Below are 15858 nucleotides of genomic sequence, written 5' to 3'. Positions count from 1 at the left end.
CCTTCCCCGACTGCATCCTCCCAATCGTATCTTTATCTTCTGCTCCACTATCGCTCCTTCTACTGTAGCCCTGTCCCCCTCCCCTAACCTCGGGTACTTCAACCCATCTAGAAATTCCTGCATCTCACGGTCTCCCCCGGGTGACTCTGACCTGTACCTCTCATAAAACTCCTCAAAAACCTTGTTAATCAGCTCCGGAGCACCACCAACTTCCCTGCCCTATCCCTCACCTGAAGAATTTCCCTTGCCGCCTGCTTCCCTCCGGAGCTGACATGCCTCATCTCCATGTTCATAAACTGCACCCCTCAGTTGCATGTACATTGTTTATTGTGTTGTTGTTATAATACCAAAAAATACCTCAAAATGTTTATTAAAAAAATGTATCAATTCCACTTGTCTAGGAATTCTTTTTCTCAGGAATAAGTGTGTAGGGCTGTGAAACGGGAGAATGGGGGGGCCCTGTAGATGTGGGCTTGTCATGCTAATTGCAGGCTTCACTAATAAGCTGTGCCTCGTCTGTTACGAGGGTCATTCATTAGCTTAATATGCAATTTTACCCTTCATTGAACGGTGCCAATGAATTATGCAGAGCTAAAGTTCACTGCCATTTGTAGTCACAAGCATTGAAGTCCAATGCTCAAACATTTTTTTTTCATAGTTTTAGAATACTCAATTAATTTTTTCCAATTAAGGTGCAATTTGGCGTGGCCAATCCACCTAGCCTGCACATCTTTGGGTTGTGGGGGTGAAACCCACACAAACACGGGGAGAATGTGTAAACTCCACACGGACAGTGACCCAGAGCCGGGATCAAACCTGGGACCTCGGCGCCGTGAGACAGCAGGGCTAACCCACTGTGCTGCCTCACCATGCTCAAACAAAGTTCACATCACAGAAGATGCACTGATGTGAACCCGAAAGCAAGGCCTCATGGTATAGTCTATCATCACTCACCTCTTTACATGTCATGATGGGGATCTTTGAGGTGCACTGTGAGGATGCAGACTTGGGGGTCATCCGTCCACTCAATAGCCCCGACAGCTTAAAACAAGGAGTAGGGGGCAGTGCGTTGGAGAATGGCTGGGAGAAATGTGCTAGGCATTTAAATGGAGCAGTGGTTGCAATGACCAAGTTAAAATTCCATGAGAAAGTCAGCTGGATTCACACAAAATTTATAAAAACATTAGTTATGTGGTTAAAGGTTTCTAACAGATATGGCGAAGGGAATGGATTAGATCATGTGGTTTTATAGAGAAAAGCACCAGTGCAGAAGTGACAGGAATGGCCACTTTCTTAGCAGTTAAAAGTCTATTTCACTTCATTTTAGCACCCAAATCCCAGCAATAATTCCATAGGTTTTTGCAATCAGTGACAACTACCATCTGTCCCAGCAAAGCAAACATTGCATACAAAGAAAAGACCACAACTCACCTCAGTAGGTCTTTCCGATCAATCAAGGTCTTCAAATAATCGGCGATTTTCTTCTGCATTAAAGCAAGATTAAGCCATGCCCTTCCTTTTCCTACAGGAGTTCTGAAAGGTAGACATTTATGTTTAATGTTTTTGACCTAAATAAAGCACCATACAAAAAATTATTTACGAAAACTCACTTGAGCCCTGGCAGATCTCGAACACTAGTTGCTATTTCAGCAGCCTCGGGACAAAGTTTTTCCACCAGCTCCAGAGGACCCCAAAATGATTTGTTTGGTCCAAGAAAAGTTTTCTTTACTGTGAGTTATGAAAAAAATGTTTTGTCAGTCTTCCAAACTTTTGCTGAATGAGACACAGCTACTAAAATATCATCCTGTACCTTTCAGTCCATGTTTGAGACACTGCTCCATCACCACAAAGAACTGCTGGAGAGGAGGATAATCGGCATCCAAAGTTCTTCCCAGGCTTAATGCAGATTGAATGAGCACTTTAATACTAAGTTTCATCATATTCATGAGGTTGACTCGCTCATTTTTCACCTGCTCATTAACATCTAATTAAAAAAACAAAAATTAACAGATTAGAAATAGCATACTATTGTTTACTATAATATCCCGGCCCATGGGTCTGTGTGTGTGGACTTTGCACATTCTCCCCGTGTGTGTGGGTCTCACCTCCACAACCCCAAGATGTGCAGGGTAGGTGGATTGGCATTAAATTGCCCCTTAATTATAAAAAAATGTAAAAATATAATTAAGAGATCATGGTAAAAGTAACACTTTTATACTACCTTAAAAACATTTGTGCAGCAACCTCAACAGTTCAGTTCAACTTTCAAACCAGTTTTCGCTACTGCACTCTGCCATTTCCCATCCTTGAAAAAAAAAACAGACTAGTTCTTCTCTAGCTTCTACTGTCACTTCTATCTGAGGCCATTTAGCTGTCACTAGTTGACAGGCACTGAATACATCCAGCTGTTCTCATCCATTAAGCCACTTCTTTCCACGGCAGTTTCTAGTGGTAAACACAAACACCTCCAGTGTCTGTTACACACACAGGTGCAAGCACAAAAGAGGTGATCATTTCACCTAAGAAACGATGGTCATTACTAGACTTAAGAAACATCATATTTAACTCTATAGACACAGTTGTCCAAGTACCAGGAACTCTGTTACTCGTGAATTTAAAAGCTACATGGCAATATGCTTATTTGCTGCAAATCACTGAAATCCATCAATATTTTTCTTATATAAATCAACGATTTCCCCATTGCTTTACAGTCAGCCCAGTTCACAGATTTCCTTTTTGTCATCCAATGGAAGATAAAGTATTCCCCGTGGATGCGTAGGTCTCACCCCCACAACCTAAAGAGCTGCAGGGTAGCTGGATTGGCCACACTAAATTGCCCCTTAAACGGAAAAAAATTAAACATTTTCAAAAAATAAAGATAAAGTATGACTGTTCATTTCACATGGGTTCCATTGGAAGATTGCAAAATTGTGTACTTGTATTTTTTTTTTAAAAAGAGGATATTTATGCCAATGCAACCCCAAATATTTAGATTAATCTGTACTTAAATTGAATTCAATTATATTGTTTTAGTTGAAAAGAAAACATCATGCAAAGTCGACTGAAAAGGTTTCTAATACCTGCTAAATAACAACCCGAATGTATAGAGCACTTCCAACATAATAAATGTCCCAATGCCCATCAAATGAGTTTTATAAATCAAATGTTGTCACCAATGCACAAGATACAAGCATGGACAGAAGTTTGGTCAAATAGATAAGTATTAAGGAGTATCTTAAAGAAGGAAAGAGGTAGAAAGATGGCACGGGTTAGGGCCTAGGCAGCTGAAGGCAGAGCAATGGTGGAGCAATTAAAACTCGGAATGTTCAAAAGGCTAGAACTAGATTAGTGTCAGATATATCAGACGGTTGTGGGCTAAAGGAGATGGAGGGTGACGAAGGATTTGACAACTAGAATGAGAATTTAAAATTAAGGTATGATTAACCTAGAGAAAATGAAGTCAGTGCGTACAGGAGAGAATGGGACCTTGTAAAGAGCAGCAGTTTTGCATAATATCACATTTAGAGAAGGTAGAATGTGAGGTACCAGCCTGGAATGCATTAGAGTAGCCAAACTCAAGGTATCAAAGGTATGGATGACAAATGGAAATACGGAATCTTAGTATTGGAGCAAAGCAATTTCAAATCAAATATGACACTGAAGTTGCCTGGTGTGGCCTCAGTGTTCAGCCAGGGAGAGGGATGGAGGTCTATAGCAAGGAGAACAGAGCTTGCAGTAGGGAACTGATGACAATAGCTTCTGCATTCCAAATAATTTAAGACAACTTCGGCACATCCAGTACTGAATGTGTCGTTTCTAATATTTTTCCCGCTTCTGGACTGTAATAGAAAGATTCAACAACTCTCGCTAAGAAAACAAAACAAGGCTTTATTTACGAATTACAATTACATGCAGAATTGGCTGAAACTTTGAGTCGGAGAGCAGTCAAATACAAACTGCTGGGTCCATCCCAAGTCTGCGTTAGTACAGGCAAATAGGACGATATTTATACATTATAGAATCAAGATAACATGAATACAGCTTGGTCAGGAATTTGATCAAAAGTAAAACATAAGTAATAATCATTAAACTAGCGTCACCTCACTGACCTTTAGAGGACTCGGGGTCTCATAATCATTATCTTGCCTTTTGGTCGCATGTTTAAGAAACGTAGCAGATTTGTTTAAGTATCGAAAAGAACTATTTCTAGTTTATCTTGTGTATTTAGACTGCTCTGGGGTGTGACGACTGAGTTTTTAAATCGGAGTTTAGAGTCAGCAAGTTTTCGGGTCAAGTTGACCTTGGTTGCTTGTATTTGTGCCTTAGGTTATGCAAAGTAAAGTCAGTTTAAATTTAATTGTACCAAGAAACTTGACTAGTTTTCCCATCATGCCATTATCTGCTTCGCACAATACCACAAATGTCCAATAAGCAGTCTGGCATCTTTAACAGCAATGGAAGGATGAGAAGAGGTGATAGTGAGGTAGAGCTGTGTGCCATCAGTGTACATGAGAGAAAAATTGTACTTTTGGATACAAACACAAAGGGCCACTACACCATGCAGATAAGAAACAGGAGGTGGCCAAGGATAGAAGGTACCAGCGCTAAAGGTTTGGCAGGAGAAAGAGAAGCCATTGCAATTAGATACACACGAATGGAACCAGGCGAGTGGAATCCTATCCAGCTGAACACTGGTCAACTGTGCCAAAAGTCAAGAATAATTTTAAAATGACCATAAGCCCAATTAAATTTATTTTCAGAAGAATATGCCTAAGAAGAGGCTGAGGCGGTCTCCCAGCTACACAACTTCCCAGTGGCTCGGATGAAAAGACCATAAGTCACAGGAGCAGAATTAGGCCACTTAGCCCATCAGGTCTGCCCCACCATTCAATCACAGCTGATATTTTTCTCATCCCTACTCTCCTGCCTAATCCCCATAACCCCTGACCCCTTATTAATCAATCTGTCTTAAAGACACTCAGTGATTTGGCCTCCACAGCCTGCTGTGGCAAAGGGTTCCACAGATTCGCCACCCTCTGAAGAAATTCCTCTTCATCTCCATTTTAAAGGATTGTCCCTTCAGTTTGAGGCTGTGCCCTCTGGTTCTAGTTTTTCCTACCAGCGGAAACATCCCCTCCATGTCCAATCTATCCAGGCCACACAGTATCCTGTAAGTTTCAATAAGATGCCCCCCTATCCTTCTGAACTCCAAAGAGTACAGACCCAGAGTCCTCAACCTCTCCTCATATGACTCTTCGTTCCACTGATCATTCTTGTGAACCTCCTCAGGACCCTTTCCATGGCCAGCACATCCTTCCTTAGATACAGGGCCCCAAATTGCTCATAATACTCCAAACGGGGTCTGACGAGAGCCTTATACAGCCTCAGAAGTACATGCCTGCTTGATATGAATGCTAACATTGCATTTGCCTTCCGAACTGCCGACTGAACCTGCATGTTAACCTTGAGAGAATCTTGAACTAGGCTCCCAAGTCCCTTTGTGCTTCTGATTTCCTAAGCATTTCCAAATTTAGAAAATAGTCTATGCTTCCATTCTTCCTTCCAAAGTGCATAACCTCACATTTTTCCACATCATATTCCGTCTGCCACTACTTTGCCCACTCTCCTAGCATGACCAAGTCCCTCTGCAGCTCCCCTGTTTTCCAATACTACTTTCCCTCTGCATATCTTTGTATTATCTGCAAACATAGCAACATTGCCCTCAGTTCCTTCTTCCAGATTATTAATGTATATTGTGAAAAGTTGTGGTCCCAAAACCGACCCCGGAGGCTCACCATTCCTCACTGCCATCCTGAAAAATACTCCTTTAACACAGAAATAAGGGGTTACAGCATCGACCCCGAGTGATGGCAAGATAGAGCTGCGTGACATATGTACAGAAGGAAAATAATATGTTTTTGGATAGTAACCCCCGCCCCCAAACCACCCTCTCCCGGCCCCGCCCCTTCCAGCCCTACTTTTACTGAGAGTGTTGTCGCTGCCGCTGGCTTTGACTGCGAATCCCACGGCTGCTGATTTTAAAGCACTTCCGTAGTTCGCCGACAGGGTCTCTGATGCTTTCTTGGCCAGCGACAGAATGGGGGTCGACCAGCCGCTCTCCTCCGCGACCCGACCGCTGGCAGCCGGTGACGGAGGCGGCTCAGTCTCGCAGTCCGTCTCGTCCAGGGCATTACTCAAATCCTCGGCTTCATCCGCCATCTTCCTTCACGGCGGCACAGACACGCGCAATCGCTCGCAGAAAAACTGCGCGTCACGCAGTCTGAGCAGTGAAGCCTGGAGCAATTAACCAGCGGGAGGAGGAGACTGCGCCGGCGCATTAGCCACAGTCCCATTTTTCAAAGATTCCCGCCTTTTTGGTGTGCCGCCTTTTACACCCTCCCCCGGGCCCAGCTCCAGCGCCCAGCTCCATTTGAAATCTGTTCCACAGATTCAACATCATTCCTCCCTGGAGAAGAATTGATTGATGCCAGTTTAATCAGGCACCAGGAGTCCAAAATAAGCATTTATTTTGCAACAATTATTTTACAACAATTATTTTTTTTTATAAATTTAGATTACCCAATTATTTTTTCCAATTAAGGGGCAATTTAGCGTGGCCAATCCACCTACCCTGCACATTTTTGGGTTGTGGGGGTGAAACCCACGCAGACACAGGGAGAATGTGCAAACTCCACACGGACAGTGACCCAGAGCCGGGATCGAACCTGGGACCTCAGCGCCGTGAGGCAGTTGTGCTAACCACTAGGCCACCGTGCTGCCCCATTTTACAACAATTATAGAGGCAGCAGGGCAGCACAGCGCCAAGGTCCCAGGTTCGATTCCCGGCTTGGGTCACTGTCTGTACGGAGTCTGCATGTTCTCCCCACATGTGGGCTTCCTCTAGGTGCTTCGGTTTCCTCCCACAGTCCAAAGATGTGTCGGTTAGGTGGATTGGCCATGCCAAATTGTGCCCAAAGGTTAGGTGGCGTTGTGGGGAGAGGGTGGGGGTGTGGTATTGTTCTCTTTCAGGAGCTGATGTTGACTCGATGGGCTGAATTCCCTCCAGCACAGTAAACTCTATGATACATGAGAAGCAGTAGAACCTCACCGGGTACTCCTGTTGGTTGGTTCCAGACTGCCCAACCTTTTAGGGGAAACTACCGTGCCCATACTTTTCAAAGAGTACGGAGAAAAGAATTATCCCCGCACCACATGTCCCATGCTGGTTATTACAGTCAGTTCCGATACTGCATTATTCCTTTGAAGGAAACCCTGGTCCCTCTATTCGCAATTGAGCTTGAAAGTCTTTCATACCTATCTCATTTCCATACTGGAAAGCTGAAGTTTCTGGTGGCTTCCCTTTTAATTCAAATTTTGTCACTAAAGGACCCCCACTCCCCAAATACATTTTTAAAGTTAAGACCCTAACTCTAACCCTAACTTGTTTCTCAGGATGCCAAATCCAATGTTCTACCTCCCTCCCCTAAAGTTTGTAAATGTGATTTAATCAGTGATTCCTAACCTGCCAGCTAAGTTCAATACATGTAATTTAGTATCAGATAAATTAGAATGAGAAATGTAATGTAGTTTTGTCAGTATCAGCAGAAGTGAGGAGATTTCGAGCCTCAAGACTGCTGAATATTTGATTAGCAATTATCACTGCCGGTAACAACATTTTGGCCACACATCATTAAAGTTGTTTGAGACTACTTATGGATGTCTGAGGCCATTGAGGGATACCTGCTTATTCACAGTGCAGACTTCTGAGGAGAAAGTATACTCTCATTCAGCAGACAGTCAAGGTCATTTGGCAGAATACCTCATCAACAGAGCTTTCAAACAAGCACTAAGATATCGTTTGACTGACATGATAAGAGCCCATCCTGTCAGATGTTTCCTGCACTTCCAGAATCTCTTTTTTTTAAAATAATTTTTATTGGAATTTTTTGAAAAATATATATCAACAGAACAATAATAACAATAATAATAAACACCCCCCGGCACCCGTAACAATGCATATAACAAACCCCCCCCACCCCCCCCCCAACCCCCATAAACAACAAAATAAATCAACAATAAGCAAATTAACTTAAACACTATCCGCCTAAAAAAAACAACCCTTTCCCCCAGGTTGCTGCTGCTGCTCACCTAGTACCTTATCGTTGAGCCAGAAAGTCGAGGAAAGGCTGCCACCTCCTAAAGAACCCTTGTACCGACCCCCTCAGGGCGAATTTGACCCTCTCCAGCTGAATGAATCCCGCCATGTCATTAATCCAGTCTCCACGCTCGGAGGTCTCGCATCTTTCCACTGCAGCAAGATCCTCTGCCGGGCTACTAGGGACGCAAAGGCCAAAACATCGCCCTCTTTCGCCTCCTGCACTCCCGGCTCCACCCCAACCCCAAATATCGCGAGTCCCCAGCCTGGCTTGACCCTGGATCCCACCACCCTCGACACCGTCCTCGCCACCCCCTTCCAGAACTCCTCCAGTGCCGGGCATGCCCAGAACATATGGGCATGGTTCACTGGACTCCCCGAACACCTGACGCACCTGTCTTCGCCCCCAAAGAACCTACTCATCCTAGATCCGGACATGTGAGCCCGGTGCAGCACCTTGAACTGGATGAGACTAAGCCTCGCACATGAAGAGGAGGAGTTCACCCTCTCCAGGGCGTCCGCCCATGTCCCCTCCTCAATCTGCTCCCCCAGCTCCACCTCCCACTTAGCCTTCAGCTCCTCTACCGACGCGGGGCCTCCACCGAGCCCCCCACTTCCGCCCTGTGTCGCCGCCACTGCCCCCAAATTTTGAGGATAGCCGCCACCACCGGGCTCGTAGTGTACCTCGTTGGAGGGAGCAGCGGCGGCGCCGTTACCAGTGCCTTCAGGCTCGTGCTTCCACAGGACGCCATCTCCATCCGTTTCCATGCTGCCCCCTCCCCATCCATTACCCACTTACGTACCATCGAGACGTTAGCCGCCCAATAGTACCCAGAGAGGTTGGGCAGTGCCAGCCCCCCGTTCCCTGCCCCGCTCCAAAAGACCCTCCTTACCCTCGGAGTCCCGTGCGCCCAAACAAATCCCAGAATGCTGCTGTTCACCCTCCAAAAAAGGCCCTCGGAACGATAATGGGGAGGCACTGAAACAAAAACAAAAACCTCGGGAGCACCGTCATTTTAACGGACTGTACTCTACCCGACAACGGCAGCATGCCCCACCTTTTAAATTCCTCCTCCATCTGCTCCACCAACCTAGTAAAATTGAGCTTGTGCAGAGTCCCCCAGCTCCTAGCCACCTGAACCCCCAGGTACCTAAAACTCCTCACTGCCCTCTTTGTGGGAGCCTACCAATCCCCTCCTCCTGATCTCCCGGGTGTACGACAAACAGCTCACTCTTGCCCAGGTTCAATTTATATCCCGAGAAACTCCCGAACTCAGCAAGAATTTCCATCACCTCCGGCATTCCCCCCACCGGGTCTGCTACATACAGCAGCAAGTCGTCTGCATACAGCGACACTCGGTGCTCCTCCCCACCTCGCACCAAACCCCTCCACCTCCTCGCACTTCCAGAATCTCAACATCTCATCTCCGCACATTGCCCTTGAGGAAGAGGCTGATATCCACCTCCTTCTGGAAAGTGCCTCTGCAAAGGTCTTGAGCGAGATACAGCGACAGTGTCTAATTTGATCCCAAGCAGCTCCACGGTCTCTTCCCAGGGACACACATTGAGATGAACATCAGCTGTGGCTGGTGGACCATCAACTTGGTGAAAGCTGCTCTTTGGTCTGCCTGAAACTTGCTCATCTTCCAGTGTAAAGTGCTGTCCATGAAGAAGTGTTTCAGACTGGCACATTCCTAGGCCAATGACTACATGCTGAGGGACACCCTAAACTTGGGCAGTTGCTGCAAAGATGCAAGGGGAAAAGTCACTACGTAAGGCCTTTCAGCTATACTATGCTGGGACTGGAATATGGGTAAAACTTCTGGCTGTATGTTTCACATGTAATGAATCTTGTAATTTTTTTAAAAATTCCAATTAAGGGGCAATTTAACAAGGCCAATCCACCTACCTTGCACATCTTTTTGGGATGTGGACGTGAGACCCATGCAGACACGGGGAGAATGTGCAAACCACATGGACAGTGTCCCGGGGCCAGGATTGAATAGGAATCCTCGGCGCTGTTTGAGACAGGAGTGTTGACCACTCCACTGCACCACCGTGCCGCCCTGGCGAATCTTGTAAACATTAACTGTACTTGTAATAGTAGTGATCAACATCTGGTATAGGAACAAACTAATTTGTTTTGCACCTCATATAATGTAAGCTTGGAACGATCATGTAATGTACTTTTATAAATTTTATGAATAAAAAACCATCACACTAACATGATGAAAATTGAGGAAACTTTTTTTTAAAGCAGTATTTAAGGCAGATTCATGCCAATGGATATTAGATTCCCCCAAAGAGTAAACTGGCAAGTCATGTGAGGATGTTGCAAGACGAAGCATATTGGGCAAGTACACTTAATCAAAGAGGTAGTTTTGGGGAAGTCTGGCAGTACTGCATGAGGACCTTTATCCACAGGTGTCTGTCTACCCTGCTCTCTCTGATTATAAAGGTGATAATTGCTCGGCGTCCCCAATTTTCAAACACACTATTCATGTGAGGGAAGGTGTGGTAAATTAAAGGAAAAGGACAAGACAAGAGAGCAAGGAAGCAGTCAGGGTAATGATAATTAGAGCATGGCAGGAAGGGACACAGCATGCAAATTTAGAGCAGATTAGGCCAGAATTTGCAAAATTAGTTTAAAAAAACTAAAGGCTCTATAAATTAATGTCTGCAGCATTCATAACAAAACAGGTGAATTGTCAGCTTGAATAGAAATAAATATGTATGACTTGATAGCAATTATAGCGATGTGGCTGCAAGATGCCTAATGTTGCCTCACAGTGCCAGGGAACCGGATTCAATTCCGACCTTGGGTGACTGTGTGGAGTGTGTACGTTCTCCATTGGTTTAGCTCACTAGGGGCTGGTTTAGCTCACTCGGCTAAATCGCTGGCTTTTAAAGCAGACCAAGCAGGCCAGCAGCATGGTTCGATTCCCATACCAGCCTCCCCGGACAGGCGCTGGAATGTGGCGACTAGCGGCTTTTCACAGTAACTTCATTGAAGCCTACTCGTGACAATAAGCAATTTTCATTTTTTCATTTCATGTGTCCGCATGAGTTTCCTCCTGGTGCTCCGATTTCCTCCCATAGATGAAAGATGTGCGGGTTGGGTGAATTGGCCATGCTAAATTGCCCCTAATGTCCAAAAGGGTAGGTGGGGTACTGGGATAGGTTTGGGGCATTGGCCAAGTAGGATGCTCTTCCAGAGGGTTGATGTGGACTTGATGGACCAAATGGCCTCCTGCACTGTAGGGATTTTGTGAATGCTGGGACCTGAATATTCAAGGGGACTTGACATTTCAGAAGGACAAGAAGCTAGAAAAGGATGGTGGTAGCTCTGTTAATTAAGGGCGGCATTAGTACAATAAGAGAGTTGACCTTAGTTTGAAAGTTTATGATGCAGAATCAGTTTGGGTCGAGATAAGAAATAACTAAGGTAAGAAATCAATTGTAATTGCAGTTTATGTGCCTCCAAACAGTAATGACACCGTCAGATGGGATATACAGGTATAAATACTGTCTGAGGAACTCATGCGGTGATGTCTTGGAACTGAGATAATTGACGTCCGACAACAACAACTATCTTCCTTTGTGCTAGGTATGGCTCCAACCAGGAGAGAGTTTTCCCCCTGATTCCCATTGATTCCGGTTTTGCTCGGGCTCCTTGATGTCACACTCGGTAAAATGCTGCCTGGATGTTAAAGGTAGTCACTCCCTGGTGGAACCCAAACTGAGCATCAGTGAGCGGTTATTACTATGCAAGTATTGCTTGATAGCACTGTTGACGACTCCTTCCATTACTTTACATAGGGCAGTAAATGCCCAGGTTGGATTTGTTCTGCTTTTTGTGTACAGGACATACCTGGGTAATTTTCAACATTGGGGTGTGGCAAGTTCTGGAGCACTGTAGCCATCTGGGATGGCCACTTCCAGAATACAAAATGGACGCTCGCAAAGAATATAGGGAACTGTGGACAATGCTAGAAAACAAGCAGGCACAGAAGCCTGAATGTATATTTGGGAAACAGTTACCAGATGGAATTGAAACTATAGGTCAATTAGCATATCGATGGCCCATCTCCGGGAACAAAGGAATGACCCTCAATTAACCAATACTATTGCCGACACCCTGGCGCCAGAAAGACACAAACAAAGCAAGGCCAACGGCTAAGACACGCCCAGCCATCAGGGCACCCACCCCTTTATTGGTCAAGATCGATAACAGTGATCGAGAAGCGGCCCAATTAATTGGGGCCAAGTTTAAGGCCTGCCTAAAAGCGCTCGAAGCCCCTCCAAGTATAAGAAGGAACCCCCACGAGTGATTCGCTCTCTTGGACTTGGCTCTCAGGCGGAGAGACCCTTCCACCAGCATCACCAAAAACAAGTAAGTTCAAGGTCAACGCTCGCTACCAGACGGACGACCTTAGCTGTTCTCCTGTACCTCTTCGAACCCAACAACCTCAGATCCGAACAGCGGCCATTGTTCCTCTGACTGAATGGGCACCCGAAGTTAAGTATAGGCATTAGCGTTAGAGATAGTTTAGTTTGTAGTACTTTGTGCATGTGTAGATCCTACTGTGTGTGTAAATAAATAGTATTGACTTTGAACTAACTAACTGGTGTATTGGCTCTTTGATCAGTATTCGGGTTTGAACCTTGTAGCGGTATCGAGAGATACCTGGCGACTCTGAAAGTGTACTCATAATTAGGATTAAGGAAGGCAACCATATTGACTGCTATATTTATAGCAAGTAAGCAGAGCAACAGCGCAAGTTTTCAGTACTCTTGCCGGAATATAGTCAGGGCCTTTGCAGTATAAGGTGCTGTCAATCGTTTCTTGATATCATCTGGAGTGAATAAAATTGGCTGAAGACTAGCATCTGTGATGCTGGAGAGCTCCACCAGCATAGCCTAGTACAACTATTAACTCTGGCCCAAATCTACTGTGACTCACTGTGTGAAGTTACAGTGCCAAAGAATGAACCTTCTAGTCCTTTTTCTTTCTCCAAAGCTTGAATGTCTCCCGCACACATGAACCTGAATGGGACATAATCTTCAGGGTGTGACCTGATCAGAGCACTTTATTCCAACAAAAGCAAAATACTGCAATTGCTGGAAACCTGAAGCAGCACCTGTGCAGAGAGTAATTGAGCCATGTCTCAGGTCAATGACCCTTAATCAGAGCACTTTACGGTTTGGTCAAGACTTCCCATGACTTACATTCTACTGTTTTGGTATATAGTGTCTCTCCATCTCTCCTGCTTTTAAACACCCCAAAACTTACCTTTTGTCCTAATACCTCCTTATGCTGCTCGTGTCAAATTTTGTTTAACCAACATTCCCATAATGGGCCTTGGGACATTCTGCTACATTAAATGCACTATATAAAGACAAGTTATAGTTCATAGTTGGCATTCAGTTTTATCTGACATGGTTCAGTTCACTCATTTAACTAATTCTGCAGATCTTGGGCTTCTGCTTTGACTCCAACATTTACAGATGCACCATAGAAAGCATCATATCTGGCTGCATCGCAGCCTGGTATGGCAACTGCTCGGCCCAAGACTGCAAGAAACTTCAGAGAGTCATGAACACAGCCCAGTCCATCACACAAACCTGCCTCCCATCCATCGACTCCATCTACACCTCCCGCTGCCTGGGGAAGGTGGGCATCATAATTAAATACCTCTCCCACCCGGATGACTCACTCTTCCAACTTCTTCCATCCAGCAGGAGATACAAAAGTTTGAGAACACGCACGAACAGATTCAACAACAGTTTCTTCCCCGCTGTTACCAGACCCCTAAACGACCCTCTTATGCACTGATTTGATTAATATTACACCCCTGTATGCTTCACCCGATGCCAGTGTCGATGTATTTACATTGTGTACCTTGTGTTGCCCTATTATGTATTTTCTTTTTCTTTTCTTTTATTTTCATGTACTTAATAATCTGTTGAGCTGCTCGCCGAAAAATACTTTTCACTGTACCTTGGTGCACGTGACCGCCCCCGCACCCCCGCAGGTTCCCCAACAGTGGAATGTGGAAACAACGGGAAAGCTCGTCGATAGTGATGAGACTGGAAGGTCCCATCGTCAGCTTTGGCCACTGCAAAGCATGGGGGAAACCCCATCCTTAGTTACTGATGTAATATAAATAAACACAGTAACCCATTTGTACACAGCAAAGCCACACAAACAGCAGTGCGATAAATTATCAGATAGCCTGACTTAGTAATATGAATTGAGGACTAAATGCAGGATTGCTATCACCAGGGGAAATCCCATTCTCTTGTCCAAGAAATGATATGACATACTTTACACCCACATAAGCAGATGATTTAACATATCATCTGAAAAATTGAACTCCTTCACTAAGACACTGGAATATATGCCAAGATGTTTGGCATATGCTCAAGTCTTAAGTGAGGCATGAATCCACAACCTTATGAGTCATGGATTGTCACTTCCGCAAATAAATCAGGAGGTTGGCAAGATAGCATCGAGCTGACAACAAGGCTTTTGTCTACTCCCTCCAATGAGTCTGCAGTGTGTATCATCTACTACAGAATTCACAGCAGTTCACAATTGTTTGACACCATCTTCCAAACTCCCAGCTTCTTCCATCTAGAAGGACAAGGGCAGCAGACACATGGGAACACGATTATCTCCAGGTTTTCCTCCAAGTCACACACCATCCTAACATGAGCATTTAAAGCCACTCCTTTATTGTAATTGTGTCAAAAACGTGGAACCTTTTACCTAACAGCATTATGAGAGCACCTAAGAGTGATAGTCATAGATGTTTACAGCATGGAAACAGGCCCTTTGGCCCAGCTTGTCCATGCCTCCCAATTTCTATCACTAAGCTAGTCCCACTTGCCCGCATTTGGCCCATATCATTCTATACCCACCCTGCCTATGTAACTGTTTTTTAAAGGAAACAATTGTACCCACCTCTATCACTGTCTCTGGCAGCTCGTGCCAGATGTTCACCACCCTCTGTGTGAAGGAATTTCCCCTCTGGTCTCTTTTGTATCTCTCCCTTCTCACCTTAAATCTATGCCCTCCAGTTATAGACTCCTCTACCTTTGTGAAAATATGTTGACTATCTACCTTATCTATGCTCCTCGTTATTTTATAGACCTCTATAAGATCACCCCTAAGCCTCCTGCGCTCCAGGGAAAAAAGTCGCAGCCGATCCAGCCTCTCCTTATAACTCAGACCATCAGTCCTGATAGCATCCTCGTAAATCTCTTCTGCACTCTTTCCAGTTTAACACTATCCTTCCTATAATGCGGTGACCAGAACTGGACACAGTATTCTATGTGTGGTCTTACCAATGTCTTGTACAACTTCAACAAGACGTTCCAACACCTGTATTCAACATTCTGACCAACGTGCTGAATGCCTTCTTCATCGACCTTCACCACACTAACTGTAACATTTCAAGAAGAAAGCCAGGGATAGGAAATTCTGACCACTTCCTGAAAATAGTCAAAAAGAGAATCATAAATATACTCCTGATCCAGCACAGTGGTTAGCACTGCTGCCTCACGATGCCATGGACCCGGGTTCGATCCCGGCCCTGGGTCACTGTCCGTGAGGAGTTCCCCGTGTCTGCATGGGTCTCACTCCAAAAAAGATGTGCAGTGAAGGTGAATTGGCCATGCTAAATTGCACCTTAACTGGA

The 15858-nt window shown here is 45.0% G+C and overlaps 1 protein-coding gene across 2 annotated transcripts in view; it reads right to left on the bottom strand.

Annotated features, from left to right (window-relative positions):
• rufy1 (RUN and FYVE domain containing 1) overlaps nucleotides 1-6267 on the bottom strand; it is an 89526-nt gene extending 83259 nt beyond the window's left edge. Inside the window, exons 1-4 of one of the 2 annotated variants that reach the window (XM_038795708.1) lie at nucleotides 5979-6267; nucleotides 1811-1984; nucleotides 1611-1728; nucleotides 1432-1533 (exon numbers count right to left, since the gene is read on the bottom strand). In XM_038795708.1, coding sequence (XP_038651636.1) covers nucleotides 1432-1533; nucleotides 1611-1728; nucleotides 1811-1984; nucleotides 5979-6219 — 635 coding nt within the window. In that variant the 5' untranslated portion in view covers nucleotides 6220-6267. The remainder of the gene's footprint in view (nucleotides 1-1431; nucleotides 1534-1610; nucleotides 1729-1810; nucleotides 1985-5978) is intronic. The other variant, XM_038795709.1, reaches the window with a different exon arrangement.
• Nucleotides 6268-15858: the final 9591 nt, after the last annotated feature.

Source organism: Scyliorhinus canicula, chromosome 4, assembly GCF_902713615.1.
Source record: "Scyliorhinus canicula chromosome 4, sScyCan1.1, whole genome shotgun sequence".
NCBI lineage: Eukaryota > Metazoa > Chordata > Chondrichthyes > Carcharhiniformes > Scyliorhinidae > Scyliorhinus > Scyliorhinus canicula.
The sequence above is the reverse complement of the archived record's forward strand: the minus strand, read 5'-3'. Positions and strand labels throughout refer to the sequence as shown.